The 27,677-nt window shown below is 39.6% G+C and overlaps 3 protein-coding genes across 4 annotated transcripts; 2 read left to right on the forward strand and 1 right to left on the reverse strand.

Moving 5' to 3' along the window:
• The first annotated feature begins 305 nt into the window (after positions 1-305).
• On the forward strand, positions 306-1,733 carry LOC128760964 (pre-miRNA 5'-monophosphate methyltransferase). Its single transcript, XM_053868763.1, has 2 exons — positions 306-503; positions 860-1,733. Exons 1-2 carry the CDS (start codon positions 306-308, stop codon positions 1,394-1,396), a joined length of 735 nt encoding a protein of 244 aa, XP_053724738.1. The 3' UTR covers positions 1,397-1,733.
• A 769-nt stretch (positions 1,734-2,502) lies between these two features.
• On the reverse strand, positions 2,503-17,565 carry ppp4r1l (protein phosphatase 4, regulatory subunit 1-like). Its single transcript, XM_053867844.1, has 20 exons — positions 17,348-17,565; positions 15,661-15,705; positions 15,121-15,250; positions 13,979-14,085; positions 13,650-13,792; positions 13,392-13,538; positions 13,185-13,292; positions 11,716-11,781; positions 11,481-11,639; positions 10,677-10,786; positions 9,136-9,650; positions 8,756-9,054; positions 8,474-8,557; positions 8,151-8,336; positions 7,841-8,002; positions 6,726-6,826; positions 6,132-6,252; positions 5,394-5,528; positions 4,813-4,954; positions 2,503-3,969 (listed from the first exon to the last, which is right to left on the reverse strand). The coding sequence occupies exons 1-20, from the start codon at positions 17,352-17,354 to the stop codon at positions 3,824-3,826; spliced, it is 2,913 nt and encodes a 970-aa protein (XP_053723819.1). The 5' UTR covers positions 17,355-17,565; the 3' UTR covers positions 2,503-3,823.
• On the forward strand, positions 17,419-27,509 carry rab22a (RAB22A, member RAS oncogene family). 2 transcript variants are annotated; one of them, XM_053867847.1, is made up of 7 exons: positions 17,419-17,894; positions 18,663-18,742; positions 19,408-19,489; positions 22,755-22,826; positions 23,551-23,645; positions 24,126-24,235; positions 24,946-27,509. In XM_053867847.1, exons 1-7 carry the CDS (start codon positions 17,859-17,861, stop codon positions 25,041-25,043), a joined length of 573 nt encoding a protein of 190 aa, XP_053723822.1. In that variant the 5' UTR covers positions 17,419-17,858; the 3' UTR covers positions 25,044-27,509. The 2 variants fall into 2 exon arrangements, with proteins under 2 accessions (XP_053723822.1, XP_053723821.1); XM_053867846.1 differs by having other exon boundaries at positions 17,423-17,894; positions 23,539-23,645.
• The last annotated feature ends 168 nt before the right edge of the window (positions 27,510-27,677 follow it).

The following is a 27,677-nucleotide window of genomic DNA, read 5'->3' on the forward strand; positions in this document are numbered from 1 at the left end:
AATAGATTTTAATGTAACTGAACGAAAACAGTGAATTGACTTTCAGATAGACTTTTAATTCTATCAAATTATGATTCACTTGACAGACATTTAAATACATCTAACGATGTAATGTTTGGTTAGTGCACATTTATATATATTTATGCATTTGAAGTACTTGGAATGTTAAACGTGTTCATGCGTCATGTCTGATATTTCAACAATCAATTACAATAAAACTCTCACGTAGCGAGCATGACAGACACACAGAAGGGGCGTGGTCTTGTGAGGGCACGTGACCCGGAAGTGACCCTGAACACGCGAACATGGCAGCGTGTGGAGACGATGGCGGCTCTGAGTCGATGATACATTCAGGGGCAGCTCCTTATGGCAACTTTATTAACTATTATACGTTCAACGAGCCGAAGAACAGGCTGAGTCTGATCCCCCCAACGTTGCTGCAGGATTTAGGATGCGAGGGTAATCCCCACACACTCCTGTTGGATGTTGGCTGCAACTCAGGGGTCAGTTTTCACGAATTCTGCCTCAGTTTGACTTCAGTTTGTTTTGGATTTTACGCCTGTGGTGTTTTGTTTGGGTTGAATTTATTTAAAAACGTCTCCTTCATTTACAATTCGAATCAACAGCCATATCTAAGACATAAACTGTGCTGAGCAGTATTTAATACATTACACATCATTAAAATGATTAAATAAAGAAGTTAATTCGTATTTTCCATACGAATTGTTTGCTCGTATTTTCCAGTTCTGAGCTGCGTCTTTTAATTTTGTTGAATGATTTTCTATTTTATGGTTGGGTGTCGTGACGGAACAGGTCCACTAGATGACGCTGTTTGATTTGAGCGCTGCTGTTCCTGCAGGAGCTCAGCATTGCCCTCTACAAGCATCTGTTGCAGGAGCCTGACACAAACGTTCACCTCCTGGGCTTCGACCTGGACCAGACCCTGATCGAGCAGGCGAGGAAGAGCAACCCTCTGCCCGCCAGCATCACCTTCATCCCCCTGGATGTCACTGAAGACTCTGAGCAGCTGCTGGACTACCTGGCCCAGCGCGGCTGCTCCCGCTTCCACCTGACTGTGTGTCTGGCCGTCACCATGTGGGTCCACCTCAACCACGGAGACTCGGGTCTCCTGCGGCTGCTGTCCCGCCTGGCGGACCTCAGCCAGAACCTGCTGCTGGAGGCTCAGCCCTGGAAGTGTTACCGCTCGGCGGCCCGGCGCCTCAGGAAACTGGGTCGCACCGACTTTGACCATTTTAAAACGCTGAACATCAAAGGGGACATCAGCCAGCACGCCACCGAGTATTTGGAGGGACAGTGTGACATGGAGCTGGTCCAGAATTTTGGGAGTACGACCTGGGACCGACGGCTCCTGCTTTTTCGGAGGAGGCCCACTTAGTTCACCCTTCCATTCGTCAGCTCATGACTTGTAGAATATTATCACTTTCACAGACCTTAAGAAACTGTTTTGTAAAGGAAGGTTTTCTTGCTTTGTCAATTTAATTTTAGTATTTTTAATAAATTTCCATGGTCAACTGCCATTACAGTTACTTAATATATTTGGAGATTTTCTATGATGGATTATATATAGTACATTATAGTACAGTATATTATAGTGCATGTATACATGTATATATAAAACCGATACAACAAATATTATTACTATAATATCAACTAAATAGGTGCACTAAACAACACCGATTAAATGAAAAAATAACAGACAAATGTGGACAGAAATGACAAGACTGCTGATAAATGAATCATCATAATCATTCATCAAATCATTTATTATAAATATTTTATCTATTTTTTTCTGCACATTAATAATAGCAATGTTTTTTAACTTAATGTAAATTATATTACCTTATATGACATTTTAATTTTAGCAAAATAATGTTTTGCTAAAATGTATGTTTATTGAAGCAAATTTTTGTTACGTTTTTAATTTTCACTTCATCTAATTACATTTATAGTTGTTTTGTATGGGTTTTAACCCAATTTCACAATATAAAAAATAAAATTAATTTCTACTAAAATAAATGTTCATTATATTTTATATAAACCTGCATTTTTATTTTTTACTTTGTGTTTTGTTTGTTTGAATCATCTGAATCTGCATCTCAAACACTGACAGCACAAAAAAATAGATCAAACGGTCAATGACTCTGAGGCAAAACTGAGTTCAATAAAGTGAATGCTTGTATAAATTAAGTGTATAAAATAACAGATGAAAATACCCCCAAAATATTCATTAAAAATACACTATAAACAAATAATGGATGCAGCACACAGTGTTGCATCTTCACTGATGAAACTCACCTTGTCTTCCTCTCTCGCTCCTGTGAAGAGCTCAGCATGCAGCGCACTATTTCTAAGACAGATGTGCAGTTTCATTAAAAAGTGCCACCTGGAGGTCTCAGAAACTCCTTCATAGAGCCTCAACACAAACACCAGTTACCAACAAAACACCACATAAAGGCAAAAAACGATTTTTATTCTCAGCATTTTAATTACAGAGTACTAAAAATAACATTACATAAAATGTCTTTTTAAAAGAAACCATTGAATATTACAAAGATTGTAAATTTTGTAAAGTTAGGATATAAAATCTTTGAACAGTGGTGCATAATTGAAAAGAAAAATATTTCTCATAAAATGTATATATTAACTGTTCTACTACATTTAAAAAAAATGAGATGGACACAAAACCGCAGACAGGTGAGATGGCGCCGCCATTACCGCGGCGAGCTCTCCTTTTTCCGAAAAAGGAAGAAAGACTTGAGATGCACAGCACACACCACAATCAGTCCTCGAGTTACATCAAGGTTAAAAAAAAAAACAAAAATGGGTTACCATTTACAACAGAGGGGGGAAAAAAGGAGGCGGGACAAAAACTTGGTGAGTGCTTCCGATATTCACACACTGGGCCGTCACCCGACTACACTGGCCTTGGTTCCAAGAACACGTAGTGGTTCCACAGGTTGGAGCTGTACAACTAACTGGTCAGCCAGATCCACAGTAATCGGGAGGTCAACTGGGCTCCAGTGTTCACAGGGCAGGGGGGGTGGAGAGTGGGAGTGGGGGGCATGCATAATCCAACAGTGTGCTTTGTGAGTGTTTCACATCATCAGGAGCCCTTTAAGATGATTTGAGTCAACACCACCCAAACTTGTGGGGGGAGAGAGAGAGCGCACGTGTGCGTCTCTCTTCCTCGCACGCTGGTCCTACAGAGGTATTTTTGCGTCTCCTGCGTTGAGTTTTTAGTAACCAAACAGGAATGTTCTCAAGAATGTCCTGTCCAAAAGGGTCCGGTGGAGGCGGGGCGGGCCGGGCGTCAACCAGAGGAAGTCCCACAGGACAATGAGGAGGAAATGAGGCAGCAGCACAGCTACTTGGTTCAGCTGCTCCACGGCCCACCAGCTGCTGCGTGATCACGTGAGCTAATGCTGTTTCGGTTCAGATGAGACCCCCTGAGTTAGTGCACGTCAGAGTCCTGTTCATTAAGAAATCCTCAAAAAAAGTAGTAGTAGTACAAAAAAAAAAAAAAAAAACAAGTCAGAGCGAGCTTACAATTGACTTTGGAGAGTCGGGAGTTTGAGTCCGTGTTAGTGTGGAAGAGGAATCCGGAGGAAGTTCCCTGACAGACCTGAGCCCTGCAGAGTCCGTGAGGAGCCTGACCAGACGTGCTCCATGCTGTGGCCTGATGTCGCTCTCATGTCGGGTTCTGGTCAGGTGCTGGTGTTGCGGTGGATGCAGACATGTCTCAGTCAGGTAGAAGGGCAGGCGGACTGAGACGAGGGGAGGAGGAGGTGGGAGAGCTCGGGGACTAGATCAAAGGCGCCGTCTCCATCAGGCCTTTGTTGGGGTCCAGGCTGGCGAAGAAGCGGACGTCTCGATCCTTGTCTGACTGCAGGGCCATGACGGTCTCCTCCAGCTCCTCAGAGAAGGGGCAGCCTGGTTCCTTGAAGTAGGCTGCACAGAAACACGCCAGGGGTCAGAGGTCATCACAGCGACACAGGTCAGTCTGTCTTTAGTGAGTGTTGAATGATACAGGAGCTGCGGTTCACAATGAGGCTTCTTTTGTGTGGCAGAATGTCTTGTGTTCCAATACAGACTCAGTCTTGTAACTATCAAACACTTGCAGCAACACCTGGAGCTCATGCAGCTCACGGATCAATCGGACTGATCCCTCTTGCACTTGATGTGGACAGGAAAAGTAAGAGGTGTAGCTGACCGAGTTCCATGATCCCACAGTGCTTTTAAGTCAATTGGTCACATGACCCCAAACGCAATTGACCAAAATATGGTGTAATTTGGATGCAATTAATGAATAATAAATGTATTGCAATGTGGACAGGAAAAGCAAGAGGTGTGGTTCATGTAGCGGACTGAGTTCTATGATGCTACAATGATATTGAGTTTCTTCTGCTTTCTTTACGTGGACATTTCTCAGACTCAGACTCTGCTCTCTGTTTGGCAGAATGTATCGTGTTTACTCCATCATTGTACTGTATTATTGTAAAGTGTATATTGGAGGTCTGTAGGCAGCTGGAAGGGAAATTGCTGATGAAAAAAAAATGGTACTGTTTCTTCGGATTGAAATGAAACACCAGCAGATGCCACCTGAATATGCTGACAACACTAAGTTAACACAAGCAGCAAACTCTGAGGGAAAAAAAGGCACTTCAGTCATGGCATCTTTCCTCTGGTCAGGAAACCCAATTCATAATGTTTCCAAAGTGTTTGTGTTCAGCACCACCAGAAGACTTTACGGCTCATGAGTGTGGAGTTATTGTTAGCACTTTCTGCATTTACCTTTCTCCATGACACTCTGCCTCAGTGCCTTCGCTACGAGGACTCGGACGTTTGCTACGGGATCGGAAGAAAGACTGAGCAGACTGGGTAAGAGGTGCTGGCTGAACTGGTCCATAGGCATGCAGTCCTCCTCCACAATGGCCTGCAGTGAACACAATGAGAATCAGTACATGTCAAGGTCAGCACTGGTGGCAACACTTGGTGAAGCACTTGGTAAGTAACATCAAAACAGGCCATGAATCGGTGAAAATGTTCATTTTTCAAAAAATTTGCATGATATAAAATCAACAAAATGTAACAAGGTGTCAGGTTCAAGCATACAAAGTGAAAACGAAATAAGTTGGCGAAGAAACAAAATATAAAACATGAATGAATTAGGCTCCTTTGCCTTACACTTCGCAAAAATACAGACTAAAAAAACAACAACAAAGGAGGCGTGTCTCTGCTTGACCAAAAATGTCCCAACTCCTAAGTCATGTTCAGTGTCAAGTTATTCCCCAGTAAATTCCACCCAACAATTCAACAGTGGGAACCTCAGAACTTTCAAATGGGCTGGAGCATGTCAGGCGTCCACCACTCACCTGGCAGATGAAGGCGAAGGCCTGCCGTCCGACCCACTTGGGGCAGTGACAGAACCTGACGGTGAGCTCATTGATGAAGTTCAGACCCAGCTCATCGGCTCCGCTCGTGTACAGCTTCTGAAGAATCTCCACAACCTAAGAATGGAACCGTGCATGACAGAAATGACCGGCTACTACTTTAAGACTGTCATTCTTCACAGTGGCATGAACAAGTTTAAACAGCAGTTATTACGACAAAAAACGTTTTAATCTCGCAGCAAAAACTTTTTGTAACGTATTCTCAGCGGATTCCTCCATGTTTGTTGTTGTTGTTGTTATCATCCTAGTTGTGACGTGTCTTGTGCATCAGTGGGATCATTGGACCAGGAACTCCTGCACTTACAAAGGTTCTGTGTTGTCTGGAGAGCAAACTGTTCAATTAATTACAACAAAAAAACGTGTTAAAATATTTAATTTAATTTAAACGTAATTAACTTGTTAAAGTCCCACCACTAATATACACATTTTAAATAGATCAATAAAACACTGTATTTAACCGGATTACATGCTGCATGTACATGCTGTGTTTTGCTGCACAAAACATAAGGTCGCACAGTGTTCGACCCCTGCAATCCAATACATCATCTAGAGTTCATCTTTTGTAATGTTTACACTGTGGTCCGGAGTATCGTTCGCTGGACTGACTAATCGAGACACCCCAAGTGAAGACACGTCCCATCAGCACAAGCAGTCACATACCAGTTTGTAGGAGATCCACCGCACTTCGGAGACCTTGTCAGAGCAGAGAGTGAGGGCTATCTGTCGGAGGTAGTCATACACGTCGTACTGGCTGTACAACTCTATGATCAAGATCAACTGTCTGGAATGGAGCAAAGGACAAGGACGTGAGTCAGCACTTAAATCAGAGGATGCTGCCTTCAGTATGAGCAACGCCAAAAAAACGGATCAATGACGACACAGTAACTGCTGGATTTTACATCAGCAGAATAACAATTATCTTTGAACTTATTGCATTTGTATGCAACTTATTTACAGCTGACATTTGGATGAAAACACTCAGAAAATGTCACCAATTATGTTTTGTCAAAACTGTGATTTAGGGAATACGTGAACCACTGGCCACCTGTGCCCTAACACAGATTGCCATGAAGCAGCTTTCATCAAAAGAAATAACCAATCTGATTCCAGAAGTGCAGTCTTCAGACTGTAAAATGCGCAGCTTTAAAGTTCGCTTTTAAACATTAACATGCTGCACATTCCAAGGTCAACAGTAAAAGTCAGAAATGTCATCATTTCCAGTTGAAATTCCTGAGTCAGGAAAAGGAAACATACTCCGCCAACTCATATCGGAACCTCCAGTTGCGACTGTTGTCCGTGACCATGAACTCCTGCAGCTGGTACAGATACTCTCTCCTCTTGTCCGCGTGCAGCAGCTGAAACAACAAAACAGACAACCACATTTTGCCTGGTTTAAAGGAGGAGGGAGAAAGAATCATGGAATTTATCAGACAAGCAGAGACGCGCCTTTGTTACCAAGAGCCTTCAGACAACCACTCGTTTGAGGATTTTGTTCCATGTCACAGTCATAGTTGGTGCAAAACCAAAGGATTTAATGGATCATTGGTATCAGATGATTTCCAATAAAAGTAACATTGACAAAACGCATTGAAAAAGGCTACAGTTTCAATCAAAATATGTACAGTCAGAAGCTCTTAAACAACAACATTCCTTAACATTTTTGCTTTAGTGACATTTAAAACTCTTCATATACTGAAGATCTACTCTGCTGACTCCACAGCAGCCAACACAGCTGCAACAGATCTGTTAAGCAAATCAACCGCTCCCGAGACATACACGGGCCCCTGAGAATCAAGCTTGTGATCTGGGCTGAACTATAACTCCTGGATGAAATTACGAGTTATTAGATTAAAGCTCAAGGCAAAACATCTGGATGTGATTGGGTGTTTCAAGATGACATAATCCAGTTCAGCAGAAACACTGGTGGTTTAATAGAAGATGACAATTCGGAATGAAATGCCATTAAATGCGAGTCAGAGTTCTCCCCAGAATTAAAAAATTCATTCGTTTTGCCAGGTTGCACTTTTATTTACGCCGTTAAAAGCTTACATTTTCATAAAGCCTTAGCAGTGGTCCGCATCCTCAATGGTGTGGTGTTTTTAGGCATCAGTTTTAAGTACATCCATAAATATTACTAGCAATTGTTGACAATTCGAAGATATTGGATCGGAATCAACACATCCTCGAGGCTGCAGTAGCAGATGTGCAAAAGTGGTATTCAGCCATCCCTACTTGCAAGTTACACTTCACTTCATGTGGATAGAAGCATCTGATTTGTAGGCAGTTAAGCCGCTGGGGAGAACCCAGTGAGTGCTGATGTTTAGCACCAGTCACAAAAGCTTTGAAAGGTACGGATGGCACAATCTTACCTTGAGGAAATCATACAGATGTTTCAGGACACCAATTCGGACTTCATCCAGATCTTTGAGGAACCCATTGAAGATTGGTACCAAGTCTGCCGCCGTCAACTGATCTCCAAGGATGACAGCCAGCTCATGGATGGAGAAAGCCAATGTCCGTCGCACTTTCCACTGTAAAAAAAAAAGATCAGAACAGGAGATAACATGACTTGATAACCACACTTGGAACCAGGTCACCTCTGTATTCTGGAGAATCAGAGTATTTTGAATCAGGGAATTTCCTCTTTAACCGTTAAACAAAAACGAACAGAACTCCCACCTGAACATCGGTAGCAAGGGTTTCATATGTGTCTTTGAGGCAGTGCCAGTTCTGACGTCCCAGAGTCAGTGCTACCCCTGGCAGGCTAAAGGCACAGTGTTTGGCTATCTCTGTATCCACTGTCTGAGCACGTGCAGGGTCTGTCATGGAGAGGTATTGGTCCAACAACTGTTGAGGAATGACGTTCTGCATGGACACAGAGGGACAAAAGAGTTGGAACTGGCTACTTTGACAGTTTCAATAGTGATCATGACACACACAGTCTTCAAATGCCTTTCTAGCTGATCAATATTAACAGCATGATCTAACAAATGCAGACAGACCTGAATCTTGGGTTTATCGTCGGACATGGGGCTGTCAGAGTCTTCTTTCTCCTCCACTTCCACACTTTCTATGAGCTCAGACTCCTGCAGAAATAAGTGAAAGCACAAATTAACTGAAAAATATTATCTGATTCGGGTTTAAACATTCAGAATAAAAAACAAATACCTAACAGAAGTAGCAAACTTCTCAGTGTTTCAATGTCGTGCAAAGTCACACTTTTTTCATAAGAAAGGCAACATGCATCTTTAACCCAGAATTAATCATGAGTCAAGTGTTCTTACTAGAACAGGTGAGTCAGGCGGCGACTCTTCTGTGTCCTCCAGGGTTTCTGTCTGCGTCTGCTCGTCTCCTTGCTCCTGAACAGGGCACACCTCTGTGGCTGGTGGTGTCTCAATTGGTGGCTCCTGCTCTTTGGGACCCTCGTCGCCCTCTGACTGTACCTCCACAACTTTGCTCTCTTCTGTCTGAGTTGAGGTGTTGCTTTCAAGTTCTGGTGTCGTCGGGGATTCTGTTGGACTGTCATCTGCTGGGCTATCAAGCTGAGCTGCTTTCAAAGCAGCCGACAAAACCTGGACTTGAGCTGATTGGAGGACTCAGAGTTAGCAACTAAGATAATCAAAATGAAGACAGCAGCAGTTTTCTAGTTTTCAACAAAACTCACCCTGGACATCTGGATCATCGATATGGGGTTGCAAACAATCCAAAACCATTTGGATCTTGTCACTCGTGCTTTTACCAGAGCTGGATTTTGCATCAGAACAGCTCTCCACCAATTCTACAACTGCCTCCTCTCTCTTTTCAGATTCAGATTCCTCCTTTGGTTCCTCTGTGTTATGACAACTTAGCATCTCCAGCTCGCCGCTGATGTCAGGCAAGGGCGACCTCCAATAGTGGAAAGAGTTAAAGTTCTCGTCTGTCTGGTCTGCCTCTTTTGTGTTCCTTGCGTTTTTCGTGGAGGCTGTTGCATCACCGCTATTCTGGACATGCGCAAAATCCTCATGCATCTCTCTGGAAACTAAAGTTTGGTTGTCGTTGAAATGCATTTCCTCGCCATCTGTTGAAGGGACGTGCTCCGGTGAGGGTGTGGCTCTGCCATCTTGGTTTGGAGGCGTGTGGGCAATGACTCGCTCCGTGTGGCAGCTACCAATATCAGAGCAGTTCAAGGAGTTGATGGAGCTTCATGAAATAAAAAGAAACATTTACATATATTAACAAACATACGTTTAGATCAAATTCTACCTTTATATATTTCCTCATTTCCAATGAGAAAATTTCAAGTCACTACATGATCATTTTAGTCAAAACTAACAAGTGAAGTATAACAAAACATGGTGATCTTAATTTCCGTGAACAGCTGACATCGTATGCATGTTTGGTGTCATTACAGTCGATTATGTTTATCTACTAAATGACTGAAGCCGGAAACAAATATTGGCCTTGTTTAGTTAGGAGTGGTGGTTTGCTGTGAATGACTCACACCACCACGTCTTCTATTACGATCAGATAACTGCAGGTATAAATTCTTAATGATGTTAAAGTACTCGGTCATCTGCTTATCCTCCAGTTCTGAGAGTGTGGATCTGCTTGAACTGACATGCGGCGCTGACTTCTCCTCCCTAACCCTCATCTGATACCCTAAAACAGGGATTGGGTGTGAGAGGCTGTAAATTAGCTTGAAAAAAATGCTTAGAACTTCTTTATTTTTTTAGCCTTTTCAGTGAAGACCTGAAATTACCACCAATTAATATGCTCGTATAATACAATCACAGATGGAACAGAGAATTCATTGATGCACACACAACACGATTCCTGTCAGAGTTACCAGTTGTTCCATCAACAATAAAGCTTAATAAGTAAACCAAACACCAAAATTTGAACACCGACTCTTTGAAATGATATACTGTATGTAATTGAACTCAAAATTGTCAAAGAGGAAACTTTGTGCAACCGGTTTGTCTGAACACTCCCTTGTGAGTCATGGGTCTTGATGAATATGACTCATTGGAATATAGTACAAGTGTATCAACTAAGCCTGAGATAAAATGAAAAGTGCTTTAAAAATAAAATTGTCTGCTATTAAAGGAGGGTATTTTACATTATACATTATTTTACATTAACAAATACAGCTAGTCATCCATCACATTTACACAAAACAAAAAGATATCAACATAGGAATATTGTGTGTTATTGAGACACTCTCACCTGGGAACCTCTAGTAGAGCCCCGTCCTCACTAAAATGGAGGCCAGTGCTGGTTGGGTTTGCAAATGTAGAGATAAAACGCCCTAGGGACTGAAAAGCAGCTTGCCGCACCTAGAGAATGAACAAAAGAATAGCTTGTTAAACCAACTCTGACAATGATGAGGAGAAAAAAAAAAAAATCAGAGAACGCACAAACAGAACTTCACAAATCAGCGAAGGCCATTACATATACTCCACTATCATTACGTCAATTGCAAACAGTCAAGTCCACTTTTTGGAAGTGGCATTATTGTATACATTTTTTTATTTAGACTTTCCTAAGAGCTATCAACCATTTGTAATAGAAAGATGACAAAGCAGTATTGGAATTTATATAAAGCAATTTTACAATTTAGGCTTCCACATCAGTTTCACACATATGAACTCTAACAAAGTTGTAAAATAGATAGAAACAAAAAATGGTTGTAAGAACATAAATATGAAATACACAGTCTGCAAACATAAATCAAACACAAACTCAAAGCTCATTCATCACAGTGCGATAAATAGAATAATTTCTAACCTCTCAACATGTTTTTAAGAGGAGCAACATTATACTCATCCACAGCAAAAAGCCAGAGTAAAAAAAGTTTCATGTTTGATGTTCATTCTTTCTGCAAAATTATTCTATGTAACTCACTTCTTAGATGACCAGTTGTGTGTGCCTTGATTGTTTTCAGTCAACATGATGGTAAGTTTGTTATTTTGTGGGTACGCTCTTTCAAAAAAAACAGTTTCAAGCCGTTTGAGATGCGGTTTGACATACCCAGCGCGACTGGTCACTGATGAGGCTGATGAACAGTGGAGACAATTTTGCTCGTCGCACTTCTGGAGATGTGGAGTTGGACACCATCATGAAACACTCAGCACAAGCCTTCCTGATTCCCCAAAGGCTGTCTGAGCACAAGTCGAAGAACTTGGGCATCTGCGTTAAAATTTATTGAGAAGAATAACATAAAGAGAGGAACAGCAGAAACAATTCATAAAAATAAGAAAATTACCAGTAGTTTTTCTGTTGCTTCTTGACCCACAATTGAACAAAACTCTCCAAAATTGGCAGCACAAACCTGAAATCAGAGGAGTAAATAAAAAATATTAAAATTGACAATATTACAATTAACAATATAAACATTGTAATGAACAGATATGACAGATAAACAGTCAACAGATATGAAAACAATATTCTTCAAGACATGATGTCTGGACTTCCAAACAATTTTACAATCCACAGAGTAGAACTTTGGAGTGTTGATAGAACAACAAATTAGAACAACATACAACCAGTACCATCTTCGAGAGCGAGTCTGCTAATCCACCCCAAGGCATACAGAGTCATGTGTCAAAATTAGTGCTGTGTTTAAAAAAAATCGATTTTCCGATTCTGAATCAATTCGTACATCAGTTCCATAAAATCGATTCGTATGTCCAAAGATCGGATTAATTAATTTACATTTTAACACATATTCTCCGGGTGAAGTCCAACCCCTTTGACGACCACACGAATCATGTGACGCGACATCACCCAGAGCTCCTGTCCAAGCCATCCACCGGGCCACAACAAATGAAACTCGAGCGAACTTTACCACTACCGGGTAATTCTGCACGCTCTGTCAAAATAACTGAAGCGATTGCGGGCTTCATTTGCAAAGATATGCACCCGTCTTCCGTCGTTGAAAATGAGGGCTTCAGGCGGCTAATGAAAGTAACAGAGCCACACTACGTTATGGTGTCTCGCAAACGGCTGTTATCCCAAACATGCACCAGTCAGTAAAAGAAAACGTGAAAAGTAAGCTTCAGTCAGCAGTCAGGGTGGGCATTACAAGTGATACGTGGACATCTTCGCAATCTTAAACGAATCTGACAACTCACTATATTGATGAGGAGTGGAACCTCTTCTCGTACGTACTACAAACCACAGAGAACTGTTTACATACTGCGTCAGGTTGCTGTGAAATCAGCAACCAGCACTCTGTTCACATTTTCAGTGGCTGAGAATATCTTTCTTTCATTTTGGTAATAAAATAAAAATGCATTAGTATTAAACAGCAGCACCTTTTGGGTGAATTTTTAATGTCATATTTGTAATAATGCACCAGTCCCATGAGCAGTCACATCTGGCGTTCTGTGTCTGGATCTTTATTATCATTTACTATGAATCCATCATTAACTTCCTGTTGAATGTCAATATGATACTAGTATTAATACGTTGCGTAACTTGTCATGTGATTATGGCAACAGCTCAGAAAATGGTTTATATACTAACCTGAATCGAGATTGGATCAAATCGAATTGAATCGTGATAATCGATTCTAAATCATTAGAATCTGAATCGAATCGATTCTTGAAAGTAGAATCGATACCCAGCCCTAGTCAAAATAGTCTAAAATAAGCGCCGGATTGCTGCTTTATCAGAACAAGGTGCAGCTTAGATGTGTCAAGGATAACAATTAAAGCTGCAAAATGTCCTTACCTTGCGAACTTGGAAGAGCCTGGCATCGCTGCACAAGTCGCAGAAACGAGGAAGTAACAAAAGTTCCACTGTGTCTTTGCTCAACATGGTGACGACTTTACACATGATCTGTCAGGAGACAGGATTGTTTCATTTATAGCAGCTGGCAAACAGAAATAATGTAACGTAATGAAAAAAATTAATGCAACAATGGAAGTAGTTTCTTACAGCGACCGCTTCGATTTTATAGTCATCATCACTGCTGGACTCTGTCAGCTCAAGCAGAACTGGGCAAACTTTGGTCTCCATATCAGCCTTGCAAATGAGGCCCTGTTCCAAAAGAACCAGCAGTGCTGCTTGGCTGGTCTTCCGCACCTTGAAAATGGGGAAGGGAAAAAAGTTTAAAACGTAAAAACGTCACAAGTTAAAATTTTTATATGAGCAGACAAGAACCACAAAAATAATGGGCTGCATATTTACACCTACCTGGTTATTCGGATCAGTGAGATACCGGACCACAATTGGGACCAAGTACCTTGAGAAAGCTGCGGGGAAATTGGGCCGGCTCTCATGCAAAAACATGGCAATATTTGGGACCTGCTCCATCAGTTCAGCTCGCACAGTGGGCTCTATATACAAGAAAGGACATACATTATTGATATACATAGCATGATAAACATTCCAGAGTATAACATGATAAAATGTAGGTCCATAGATGTATATTGGCATTCTTCATAAAAGGGTGTTATGAAATTGTCCAACAGGTATTAAATTCAATCTTCTGCCAAATTGCAAGAAAAGAACAAAACATGTACCTCCATCTTCTGACATTCTGGCCACTGTCTCCATGACACTGATGAAGTCGTTTTCATTCTCACTGAACTCTCGAAGCACATCCAGCAGGCCCCGAGCCACAATTTGCCTAAAAAGCAACAAGTTCGAAATAAGTGCATTGACAACAGCGAACAAAGAGCTGGGAGTTTAACACCCACAGTGCATGGAGTCAAAATCTGCAGAGATGAGTAATGAGAGAGAAACCAGCCACTGGACTAAATACTTTTGGCATTTCATTGGTAAATCCCTTTTTGAGGTTTGTGGCTCATAAAATACAGAGCAATGCAGACGGTGAAAAAGGACTTCCAAAAGAAATAGAAACGCAGTTTACTACAGGAATCTTGTATTGAAAAAAAGACATTTTTTTTCCACCCACCACATGCTTCCTCATCATTTTTGTTAAAACCCAGATGTTTCCTTATGACTACATTAACTTGTGTGGATACTTGCGCAAGTATCGAGTTGCCAACACGGGTCAGTGACAATGCTGTACTGCAAACACTTTCAAATGAACTAAACTTTCAGCTCAAATTAATCGATTAAAAAGCTTGCCACAGTAGTGACTCCCTTTTAGAGGAGAAACTATGAACCTCAGATTGACATACAGTGACACAGAGTTACAAAGTTCAATGTCATCAGCAAACGCTCTGATTGCAAAACTCAAAGCTGAGTAAAAGCTTAGAGAAATTGTGTTTTTAAACCTAAACAGGCGCAATCACGATGTGTCCTCTTTTTGCTTCAATACAACAGTCAAACTGCTTGTGTTGAGAATGACAGAAATCCACTTCAACATATACAGTATAACAAGTTTGCTTTCTCATAATAAATTAATTTTTTTCTGAAATATCACTGCTTTTCAAAGTTATTGTCATATAGTCATTTGACAATATAAATGCGATTGGGATGTAGCTAAAATACCTAAACTGTTGCAAAGAATGTGCAAAAGTTCAAGTTGCAATATGACCAAAACCACAGAAACTGCTCCATGGAAGATTCCTTCCATGAGGAGGGTCACATTTAACTGCATGACAATGCATTTCCACAAAACCATCCATAGACTGACATGGATAGTCTATGGATGAGGATACAAACAGTGGTTTAACAACCTGAGGTCTCCACTTACCTGTTGAAGACATTTTCACTGAAGGCATATTTCTCTAACCTCCCAAGAGGAGTAAGGTTGTCTTGCCCAGCATCTAAGAAGGCTGTGATGCGAATCCCGTCACATTCTGAACCATAGTCATCAAATCCAACTGCAAGAAATTAGTTGAATTAAATATCAGTAAAACCTAAGTCAAGAAATGATAGTGTCCTTTAAAAAAAACAACAAAAAAAAAACAACCAAACAAATGTGTTATGTCGTCAAGTAGTTCAAGACAAAGTAGAATCAAGCAAGCTTTGGAATTTTCCAACACTGAACACAATGGATTTGGAGGGGACTTTAAATGCCTTTTTTATTATCTGGGTTAAGAGAGTACAGTTGCAGCTGGTCTATATAAGTGATAATAATAGTATCACTTAAACCCTGAAATATCAGATGGCTTTAAATGGCATATGAATGATGCATTACAAAGATCACAATGTCAAGTTACAAGATGTTGACCTGTTAGCAAGAAAGGGAAAAACTTGTATGTGCTGCTGTAAAAAGTTTAAATGTACTCACAATCATCCAAATCATCATGCCCATCTTCAAAATATAAAGATAGACCTGAAGAGAAAAAGAGACATCCTTGGAGTCAAAAATATAACTCACATCATGCACCATTTTCATCCTCTAATTAAGAAAATTTCTCCGAACTCATGTCTTAAGAATCTGGAGCTTTTTTTTAATCATGCAAAAGCTTTTAATCAACTTGTATTCGTGAAAGTGAACTAATAATTTCTAGTCACTTTGAATCTGTGAGGCAAAACAAATAAAAATCAACTGTAACAGCCTTCCTGACTATGGTTGCTTCTGCTTTAATAGAAACTATCATTAATGTTACATGATAGAGATATGCACTAGATTTATGATTCATTGAAATCTGTCAATTAGCAGAATAATGTGCTCACTTTCTTTCCTCAGCTCTCACAGTGTGAGTCAACTTTATTTTGTAAACTGACTTGTGTGATTATAATGTTGTTAACAGTCACTTGCACAAAATGTGGTGTGATCAGTTTAATGTCCTGGTGATCCGACAGACGACAGTTGGCAACTAACTGATTAGTTTATTATAGTCCAACTCCTTGTGTAAAGGAACTTGCAAACCTGGCCTATCAAAATAAAAGATTAGGGGACTGATGTTGATGTGATGCGGTTCTAAATTCTGACATTGCACTTGCATCTACCTGGCTGCTTAAGTAAAGTGAAGGGATGACAAAGGCTGAACTACAAACAGACCTGATTTGTGCCGTGAAAAAACAAACATGAAATGTAAAGCTTAAACCTCCCAGTTAGCATAAGGTACAGCAATAACACATTAAATAAACGTGACTTCATTCAACTCGAGCACCCTACTGAATAGCAACAACGTCTCAGTTGGCTGGCTCACATCGCAACACACGTGTGCAACAATGTGAGGTTATGCCACCACAAATGTTTGTGTGACATTACCACATTCCGATACTGCCAGGTGACATTCAAATCGTTGTGTACGCTGTACCGAAACCCCCCATACTTAGTCCAACAACTTCTGAAGTGGAGGTCAAATGGTTTCTCTCAGACATAAGCCGCTGAGAAGGAAGATGGGTCGTGCCGGCTAATGCCAATGTTTACAGCTGGACTCGGAATGTGAGCCGAATTTCAAAAACAACCTCTCTAGACAACACATTGCTAAAGGCGGCGGTTTCAAAGAGCGGTAGAAGCCACAAAAAGTATACATTTTCCACAAAATCTGCACCCTCACGTCCCTGTTAGACACTAAAACAGTCTTGTTGATGGAATATGGAGGATTTGGTCAGCTTATGGAAGAAAATGACTTAAGCCACCAGGTTAGCCACAGCTAGGTCAAGTAGCGTTCGCTATGACAAGTTTTCTGATAAATATAGCATTCTCGGAGACTATTTTGAAATAAACCCAATTTGGGTCGTTTCAAAAGAAGCTGGAAAGTGACGATACGCTGGCCTTTTGGTCGCAAGTTTCGACTAGAGCACAGCTTTTGTTCGTCAAAACGCTAACAGAGCTAAGTGTGCTAACATGGTGTCCAGCGCAGGACTAGAGTCGCCGAGTCCGTTAGCAGTCCAAAGACTAGAAAATAAGACAACGTTTTCACGTGTTACAGTTATGTTGTCGTTACAGCAGTAGCACGTTCTCTAACCAAGTACAAGAATGGAATATATAAGGAACAACCCCGTGGGTTCGCTGCCGTTACCTGCCATCTTGAGTGTCGGCTCGGCTCTGCGGGCTGCCGTCACCACTGCTGTCACTCAAACGAGCCAGCAAACTACTTCCTGAAAGTACTTCCTGAAGCCAAGCAGGAGTTATGACTTGGCGATTAAACACCGATTAGAGTCGACACTTATCAATACGGATGAAGTCAGAGTATAACCGAGCATAAGTGCCGCCTTTGTGTACGTCCAAACAAAAAAAAAGCAGTGAACAGGGTCAGTCACGTGACCGGGTGTCGTACTTCAAGATGGAGATTCTGCGAAGTGTTAGCAGTTAGCACAACTAGCTGTTTACATTTGCAACAAAATGGCTAAAGACGCCTTTCTGGCTTTCATCTGCTGACATCCCTTGGATTTGACTGAGAGCTTCGTATTTTTGGGACGGCCATGAAATCAAATTAAAACGGAGCCGCCGAGGAACGTCCGATTTAAGTGAGGGCGAAAGAAAAACTGTCAATGTGCGTATTCGCAAACTTATTTTAAGAGGAAATCGAAATGGCATTGAGAGAGTTAAAAGTGTGTCTCTTGGGGGTAAGTCAAAATTAACTATTCTGTAATCAATGTGTTTATTTTGCTCTGAACCTGTAGCTGTTGCAGTAATACACATTGAAGTTGTATGAGTTTGGTATTGCCCCATGCTTGTAACTTTTATATTAATTGATGTACAAAGAAAACCGTGCGTTGCATCATTCTTCCAAATGTATGTTTAGCTGTGGTGCTGTCACGTAAATAAATGTCATGGTTCCTCAGCGGGATATATAAGCAAAAGGGAACATTCCTGTCATGATCTAGTCCAGTGTATAGGGGGCAAGTATCAGATGGAAAGGTTATGTCATCTGACATTGAACGTATTTGTATTCTTTTGTCAGAACTGCTTTCATATCAGCAGCTTGAGATAATACATTTCAATTAGTTCCTATGCACTTTATTTTAACACAAACAAAACCAAACAAAATTGATGACCAATCAGACAATTACTCTTGACCGAGGGTGTTATAAGCATTAAAAGCACTTCTTCAAAAATTCAAAACATTTTATTGCTTGTACTTGTGCCTTCGGACTTTATTGCATGTGAGGATTATTAATTTGTTAATTTGTCTGGGTGGTTGTTCACATACTGTTGACACCAGCACGTCCAAATTGTCTAAGTTATACCTGGGAAAAGAATTACCATACAATTAAATTCAATAAATCCCCTAGAAAACATAATAGCTCATTTATATAGAGTTTTTTTTTTATTAAACTATTTTACTTTAAAAGAATTTAAAGCTTTGTATTGTCTTTATTTTGTCTTTGCAGGAGACTGGTGTTGGAAAGTCCAGTATTGTGTGGAGATTTGTGGAAGACAGTTTTGATCCCAATATCAACCCAACAATTGGGTGAGTGGCTGGCATTAACTAACTATTAATGAGTCCCATACGTCATTCTGAATCTATACTGTAATTGAAAATGAGCATTAAAAATGTACCGTATAATCTGGACACATATGATGTTTACTTTTATTTAATTAATATCACTATATCACTATATTTCTTTTGAAAAATATATATAAAAAGAAAATAAAGATTAAAAAATAAGGAATACAATTTCTTAAGCAAACTAGTGTAATGCAAGTAAAATTCTATCACATTTACTTAAGTAAATGTTGAAAGTTGCAGTTAAAAAATAATAATTTGTAAAAGTTACTGGGCTTTCTGGCCTGCCTCGTGTGGCTTTAACAACTTCACCATAATGGCTCGTGAAGATCTGCAGATCTGATACATTGAAGGTCACACCTTCACATTTCAGGAGTGGGGATGCAGCACATTACCTGCGGTTATGTTATTAAAAGCAATGACAGTTTCCTCTTTTCAAATACAGGAACACAGGGGATTATAAAATTCAGATAAGTACATAGTTAATACTAAATATCAGTATGTGTTTGAAAAAAATGTTCTTGCAAAAAGTACAAATCCACAAAAGGCAATTATTCAGTCAGTGGAAAGTTTCTATATTGTACTTCTTATATGTTTACCAAATCTACTTCTTTGGATTTTTTTTAAAGGGCTTCCTTCATGACTAAGACAGTGCAATATCAAAATGAACTGCACAAGTTTCTCATCTGGGACACAGCTGGACAAGAGCGAGTAAGTACATCTACTTATATTCAAAATAATGTGGATTTTCTTTCACCATACATACGTAAATGGACCAATGTGTTTAATCTTAAATACTTTGCCAAATTCATTTAATTTATTTAATTGATTTAGCAGTTATTTATACAATTGCCTGTTATCTTTTCTCCTGTTACTGGAATTTTAACTTGACATTCAGTATTTATTGCAGTTTTGTTGTACAGTATTTGAGTTCCTGCCAGGTGTAAACATTGAACAATTGGAATCAAACTACACAATAAACTCAATTGCAGATCAATTCAGAAGAAACAAAATGTTGAATATGAATACATTAAAATAGATTTTTCATTATCCTGAACTATTGTTATACTGTTATTACTGGACACTTGCTTTTTGTCAGCTGTTGGAAAGGAAAGATGTTGATGACAATTGTTGAGCAAAAAAAGGCCATAATATAATAAATACTAATTAAATATACTGAAAGAAACAATGTTTTCAAACAGTCCTTCTGCAGTTGTGCTCCCATCTGCACGTCACACAGATGCTTTTAGAAACTCAATGTGCAGTTGTGTATGATGTCTGGTAGGGGGCAACATGTCCTTTCAAAAGAGATCCTCACGAGCTTTGCGTTCACACCACTTCTACATTACATTGGAAATATGAGCTGTTCGCTTCTTGACTTTAAGTCAATAGAAGCAATGAGGCTAGCGTTTAATTTTGAATTTAAAAGTGTAAATTGTATTTTGACAGTCTGTTTGCTGCTGTCCTTCACTTTCTTTCCTGCTGCTGCAATTCTTCCTGATTCATTCCTGCTGTCATCGTCTTTAGGGATGTGAGATAAAGTCCCGCTTGTCTCCCCAATTCTCCCCTGAGGCCACAGCTCCTTCAAGGTCTTAAAGAGGACATCAATACCTTCCCTTTAGATAAGCGAAGGGGGTGTAACCTGAGTGTCTCAGCCCACCTGCATTTGTTGTTACCATGTGTTATCTGTGATCGGCTGCCATTCTCCATCAGACAGATTGCCCCTTTTAGTTCCTGTCTGCTTTATCTCCTTGCGGTTATATGGGTTCCTGGTTTTCTTAAGACAGGATATTTTGGTTTGGAGATGTGAGGCTTTTGCAAGTGTGAACTGCGACCATGGGAATCAGCTCCTCCAATTCCTAAATACTTGAGTCAGGCATATAGTGTGGTTGGTTTCTTAAATGAATTTTCTAGATGAATTTATAAAGGGCAGCACCCACAAAATTCCAGGTGCCATGCGTGCAAGACGGTGTGCAGAGATACAAATGGCGAATGAGCAGGGTTCCTGATGTAGTAAAAAGATGTTCTTCTATAAGCTCTGTCTTTCACAAGAGACTTGGAGTAGAGTCGAAGGGGAAAACCTGGAAAATAGTGTTACTCCTGATGAGAAAAACACATTGAAGTCATGATGTCCTGCTTTAACTTGTTTTCTGTCTTGCTGTTTTTCACTCCCTGAAAAAGTAGCAACATTCCTTTGGTCGGCTACAAAGCCGATGTGGTATTTTAAAGCCTTTCATGGCTACTTTCCTGACCACTGCGGAGCCTCAGACTATTATAATCTATTGAGTTGAGAAAAGGAAACGGCTAGCCAGCAAATTCATGCCGAGGCAAACTAAGTCCACCTGGAAGGCTCCATGATTTCCACATTTCTGGGACAGATGAGTTCCTCTGAGCCAATAAAGCCTCTCCTCCTCACCGAAAAAAAGGATCAGTTTTGTTTGCCCCTGACCGGAAAGCTGCTGTTTTATTGTGCCGAAGTTGTGGTTTTCAAAATGAATCTGTGCACACCGGGCATCAATGAGGTTGCTTTCCAAACTGTTATGTGGTCAGACGTCTGGCCCGGTTGGTAGTGCTCCTTGAGTTCAGGCAGCGATGGACCACACAGGACTACCGGTGGTGCAGCCCACGAATACACAGAACCTCCTCAGTTTCCCTGCCAACTATTCCAAGTTGGATTTTCGTTGGTGGACTCTGCGCCAGTAACAACTATAATTATATGGAATGTGTGCTTTCCTGAGGTAACAGTGTCACTTGAAGATGGATAATATATTCCATCATATTGTAAGGAAAATAAGATTGGTGCAGAGGAAGGGTCACTGCAACTGAAGGCCAATTTTTCAAGCACTGATTATTTATAAATGCTTTTAATTTGATTATATGTCTCTCTAAGTTTATGAGTTCACAACTGGAAGCAGCGTTTAGAGAACCGGAAAGACTTAAATATCAACCTCAGCTTGAGAAGATAATCTGACCACAAAAGTAATTTACTCTGTGGTTTTCTCAACAAATTGTCAGTGATTTTCCTTTACATCATTTTATGTCTTTTAGCATCACTCATTTATCTTCATCCTTCACTTTTGCCAAGGCACAATGTTGGGCTTTAGCACAGCCACTTGCTCAAGTAGAGTCGCTGCTTGGTCCTCCTAAACATTATGAACTTGCAACGATACTTAAAATAATTCTATTAAGAAATGTGTTCATTTTGCTTATAACCATTTCTTTGTCATCAAGCTCTCTATTCAAATGTTGCTTGTTCTGTTCGTATGTTTTTATTTGACGCAAAGTCCCTTCTATGAACTGTGATTTGTTTTCATTCACTTCCTTTTCACATGACATAACGAAAGCCAAGGGCTTCCTCAGAGCTGTTCCATGTGAGAGCATTTCATCCTTACTCTATTTAGAGTCAAGCCTCATTTACTCGCCATGATGGAGTTATGTTAAACCCGATTAAAGAAATTTGCATCGTGCAATGTTTTTCCCCTTTTGTTCAGTGTTAAGGCAAATTCAATAGACATTTCATCGTCTATGTGGTTCCAAATGTCCCTGGCTGAAGGCATCATTTCTTTTGAGTTGGAAAGGTTTATCTCCTGGAAAAAATACTCATGACTGGCTCAGAATCGGAGGCGATTGAAAATGTTGAAAACAATATTTCAATTAGGCCACACTGGGAGATACAATGGGTTAAAATCATGTGTAAAGGCCATAAAAATCCAACAGCTTTTGACGCATTCTGCTCATCTTTCCCACATACATATGTGTGAGGTCTCAATGAGCATGTCTGCTGTGTTAACAAAAACACTTCAACTCATAAATGTCTGTGTTAACTTAATGTTGATACATGATGTTTTCCTACTCACTGTTTATAGCTCTGTGTGGTGTATAAAAATATCCATTTCAGTAATACATTCAACTTCAAAAATATCCTTTTCCTCAAAATTTTTTAATTCAAAATTCTTGGTCTTCTGTTTTCCCACAGTTCCGTGCTCTGGCTCCAATGTACTACAGAGGTTCAGCGGCGGCCATCATTGTTTATGACATCACAAAAGAGGTATTATCTATAATTGTACATTCGCAAATTGAGCGAGAAAATCCACAGAATAATAGCTTTACTTTTACAATTGGTCACCAAGTACAACTACAGAATTAGCTATGTAAATTAAGGTTTTATTATTTAATGAGTATAATTTTGCAAATATGCATTTCACCTCTTCTTTCTCATTTGGTGTATTATCATCGAAGTTATAAAAGAGCTAAATGCACAGTGAGGTTGTCACATACTATTGTTTGTGTAGCAAAAACTAAAATATGTTAAATAATCTTATCTAAATACATTTTTCTGTTCTCATATGTTGGTTAAAAAATGGGCAAGGGAGTTGCCACTGGTTTTCAAATGCAGCTGCTTCAGCGGCATGTAATATTGGCACGTTAATTTCTATACGTGAGAATATTAAAATCACTGGTGAAGATAAAGAAAATGTGACATAATTAAGTAGAATAATATGGCGCCTACCAATGTGTGTTCATATTAAAAATGAAAAGGTTACATGTGTTAAAAAGGGTTGCAAAAATAAATCTTTTCAAGACTCAATTTTGTAATTTTGAATAAATAATGCTAAATAATAATCTTTAAAACTACATAGATGATGTAAAATCTCTATGTAGTCACATGGTGAAGTGTAGTGCCTGTCCAATTGAAGTAACTGAATTGAGGATCTTCTTTGAATTATTTTAATTGTTAAGTGTCATACGTTCATTATCAGGAGTCCTTCCAGACACTGAAAAATTGGGTTAAAGAGTTGCGCCAACACGGACCGCCAAAGATCGTGGTTGCCATTGCTGGTAACAAATGTGATCTGTCGGATGCCAGGTGAGTCACCGGTCATCTACATTTGTCTTCAGTTGCACGACAACTTTTGATTCTCAGGAATAAAAGGTCCACCGTCATTGACTCATTTCATATTAGAATCTTATGTTTCTGGAGCCAGGAAATGAGAGTTGAAACACACACTCCAGGAACTACATCTGTTTAAGTGTGGACAATAGCTAAAACACGTTATTTTTCTGATTGTTATTCATTTAAATGTATTAAATGTGTCACGAAACATTCAAGATGGCAAGATGACCTCAATCCTACACCTAGCTTTTTAAACAGCCCAAACAGTGCAGGCATCTGCTCGCTGCATGTTTGAAGTTGTTGTCTTCACTCCTGCCTGCTAATAATTCAACGCAGCCAAACGCGTACTAAGACGATTAAATTGGTCTCCATACTGTTGACGCATGAGTGGAATGCAGGTCAAGTGTGAAATCAAACATGTATCAAAATAATAATGAGCTCATGTGTTTCCAGGGAAGTGTTGGAGAAGGACGCCAAAGACTACGCCGACTCCATCCACGCCATCTTTATAGAAACCAGTGCCAAGAATGCCATTAACGTCAACGAGGTGTTTATAGAGATAAGTGAGTGTTTTTAATTCCAATTAGACATGTGAACATGGTTCTCTTCAGCTGCATCGGGAGTCTGCACTGAAAAGAGAGACTTTTGAGATTTATGAATTTTAATAGAACCTGTTAATAGAGGCAAGTGCTGCAGTAAACAGCATTTTTCTTTTAGGTGAGATTTGCAATATTCTGAAGCAAGGATACAGCATTAATGGGTCTTCACTGGTGTTGGCTGTGAGTGTTTTTGAGATGGATAACAGTAAATATAACCAAGTTGTTAATATAATCACGACCCACTTGAGGATCCAAGTGCCGTGGCAGACTTTTATGGGGACAGCCCTTCGGGACCAGTCCAAAACAGATTTAGAAGCCATCAATTAAAATCTTTGTTGCATTGTGAATTCTTTATGGGTTGGTCAATTTTGTGTGTCGCCCAGATAGTAGTGAAAAGATGCGTGGTGGCAGTGATGGTCCCTCACGTGACTGAAGACATCCTGTCCAAAAAATATGTCAGAAACCAGTGTCTCTGATTCTCATCAGTAAAATTTTGTCATCAACAATGACCACATGAAATGCACCAATATGAAGGGCGTTTCCTACTGTGAATTGTGAACGACTTTGTCTTCGATCTTTCATACCCAGTCCCGTGCTTTTTGATCCCTGGTGTGGATGCATTTATGTTTTCTATTATTCAAACCATATCTTTGAATCTATTTATCTCCTCACAGGTAAACGTATACCGGCAGTAGATGAAACCGGAGGAAGTCCAGGTAAAAGTTTCAAACTGGGAAGGCAGGCTTCAGACACCAGCAGGACGTGCTGCTGAGGATGGGAACGGTGACCCTCTGCACATGATCTATGACTTCGCTTTTGCATTCAATCCTGCAACTCTGATTTGTGCTCTCTTCGACACCAATAACAATTTATTATTTTTTTGTTAAAAGCACCGGCCACTCTCCTCTCTTCGCTGATGCACACAGCAAAGTTTTTTTCCACCCAAATGTAATGCTTATTTATTACAATAACTAGGCTTTTATTTTCATTTAAAACCTGTTTGATGATGTGTGGGTGACTGACAGTAAAATAACCATTGAAATATTTTTATATTTTTGACTAAATTGCACAACATGTCATCATCCTTTCTCTTGTACTAAAGCATCTAGTCGCCTATTTGTTTCATCCAAACAAGGGAAAATTTACATTTAAAGTTTTAGGAGAATGTTAAATTCTTTGTGCTTTGTGTCTAATTGGATTTTTTTTTTTCTCGGTTGGTGTTACGCTCATAATTCTTTGCACACTGAACTTAACAGTAATGTGGAACACATTAAAATCAAAGGACTTAATACTATGAAGTAAATACTTCAATATTTTATTTTTACGACCCCCTAACTCATGATTAAATACTGTTAAAATGTAACATTACTTCACCTTTCAAATGATATTTAAATAACTTTTGGTTACACTTTGTTAGATTAGGGAACATGTATTACTGTGAATAAACTACTAGCATCATCATATTGGCCAGTAGTTAAGCATAATAAAGTGTCGATTAGCATCTTGTTAAGATGCTAATATTAACTATATTTTACCCTGGAGTGGTCACTGACAGTTTACTCTAAACAACTGCACAATTACTGATTATTAACAGCAAATCAGAAACGTATGCGCATTTAAGTGGTTAATATGTGCTCTCCAATCTTAAGTGTTACCCACATTTTTGTAAACCACCATTAAAAATGTATGACCTACCATTTTAAAGCTACTTGTATTTCAAATAATTCCATTATTGCTTTGTACGTATGGGGTCTTTCAAATGTTCTTGGATGGCTGTTGCAATTCATCTGATTTGCGTAGTCGCAAAGATGCATTGCAAGTGCAGTATTTTCCCAAGTTCCAGCCAATTTACAGTTTCCTGGCCGGCATGTGTGCCTTCATTTCTTTACTGCACCTTTAGTAGAGTTTAACGCGAGTTAATTTGCAGAGTATTTCGCGGAATTGTCCTATAAAAGTCCTTCAGCTCTATTTTTCAACATGCAGTATTGAATTTATGACCTGATGAAAAACCATGGAAGCTCACCCTCATGTTTAAATGAGCAAGAGGTGCAAGATGCTGACCTTCGAATGAACCTCTCTCTCGCTTCTGCTCTCAATTACGGTGTTTGTTCCCGGGCCTGCTCCATGGTTTTTCTATCTCTCTCTGTTTTTTTTCTCTATGATTCCTTCACATTATGAGCTCTCAGTCTAAATTTAGTATACAGTACTATAGAATCTCCAACTGGCAAGTGTTGTGATAACACCATGAGTTTTAGGTAGCAGCATTGACTTGTTTGTGGTTAGCGGTCAATGTAAGGTTGAAATCCAATTTGTAACAGTACTTTAATATCTTCTTTAGTCTTGTAATACAAAGACATACATTTTTGACCTCATCTGACACCACCCAAAGTTAAATCCACCTCTTTGCACTTCAAGTTTTCAGCAGCTTAGTGCCTCTTTTTTGTTAACCAAACCATGAATTTTGGGATAGTAATTTTATAATTATTTTCCATAGTGCCAGCCAGTTGCATTCATTATTTACACTTTTGTGCATTATACTATTTTACCTGAAGACATTTGGGCTTGTATATGGAGGTCATTTAAAGTTCAAAAGCTTGCCAGAGGTCTTTAATGTTTGATTTTAGTGAGTCATGCAGCACTACATTTTATTGAGATTGTCCATCGGTAAGAAAGAAAGCTCTGGTCATTGGATACCTGCACTTTGACTGTCTGTGTTAATTGACGTGTGATATTGACTCTAGACAATGTTCTGTTATTAATGTGGGTATTATTAATGTTTTTTTTTCATATATGTTTATATGCGGTCGTAGGTCTTGAGCGTTCCTGTCGATTTGAAGAATATGGTGCCAATGAAGCCATTTAATGTGCAGTTAACCATTTTTATTGTTTATGTTATGCAATGATTTTAAGTGCTGATTCATTACTTTCAATGTGTAACATTAAAGTGTTTATTTTACCTACTGATCAGAGGGCATGACCAGAAAAAATGTGAGCTTTATATAAACGTATGCACATGAATCTTAGGCTGGCCCTGGGAGCGTGATGGATCTACGAAGTGTGTTTTTGTCATCATGTCAAAAGAGGTAATAGATCAGTCGATTTCTTTGCTTGTTGTGCACAAAACATCTGTAAAACTTCTGCAGTAATCTTTTTCCTGAAAACAGTTGTCATACAGTGTACTTACGAATGTGTGAAAAGGGAATTGTTCATTTCTAATAAAACATTGATGAACTATAAACCACTCAGGGTTGGTTGGTTTAAATGTCGTTGGTTGCCTCTTGGGAATCAAGTGACAATGTTGTTAGCGTCTTGGCATCCAGCTCTGTCTATAAATACAAATATGACACTTGATATGCAGGTTTGAGTGGCATGGGGTGACACAAGACGAATAGTGCCAAATATATTC

Source organism: Synchiropus splendidus, chromosome 6 (genome assembly GCF_027744825.2).
Source record: "Synchiropus splendidus isolate RoL2022-P1 chromosome 6, RoL_Sspl_1.0, whole genome shotgun sequence".
Taxonomy (NCBI): Eukaryota; Metazoa; Chordata; class Actinopteri; order Syngnathiformes; family Callionymidae; genus Synchiropus; species Synchiropus splendidus.

Excerpts from the sequence above, each read along its gene's own strand:
- LOC128760964 (XM_053868763.1), top strand. The coding sequence starts at position 306 with ATGGCAGCGTGTGGAGACGATGGCGGCTCTGAGTCGATGATACATTCA. Across the intron at positions 504-859 it reads ATGTTGGCTGCAACTCAGGG|GAGCTCAGCATTGCCCTCTA; the intron begins GTCAGTTTTCAC and ends CTGTTCCTGCAG.
- rab22a (XM_053867846.1), top strand. The coding sequence starts at position 17,859 with ATGGCATTGAGAGAGTTAAAAGTGTGTCTCTTGGGG. Across the intron at positions 18,743-19,407 it reads AATATCAACCCAACAATTGG|GGCTTCCTTCATGACTAAGA; the intron begins GTGAGTGGCTGG and ends TTTTTTTTAAAG. Across the intron at positions 24,236-24,945 it reads CGAGGTGTTTATAGAGATAA|GTAAACGTATACCGGCAGTA; the intron begins GTGAGTGTTTTT and ends ATCTCCTCACAG.
- ppp4r1l (XM_053867844.1), bottom strand. Across the intron at positions 11,782-13,184 it reads GGCTCTTCCAAGTTCGCAAG|GTTTGTGCTGCCAATTTTGG; the intron begins GTAAGGACATTT and ends CTCTGATTTCAG. Across the intron at positions 5,529-6,131 it reads GGTGGATCTCCTACAAACTG|GTTGTGGAGATTCTTCAGAA; the intron begins GTATGTGACTGC and ends TTCCATTCTTAG.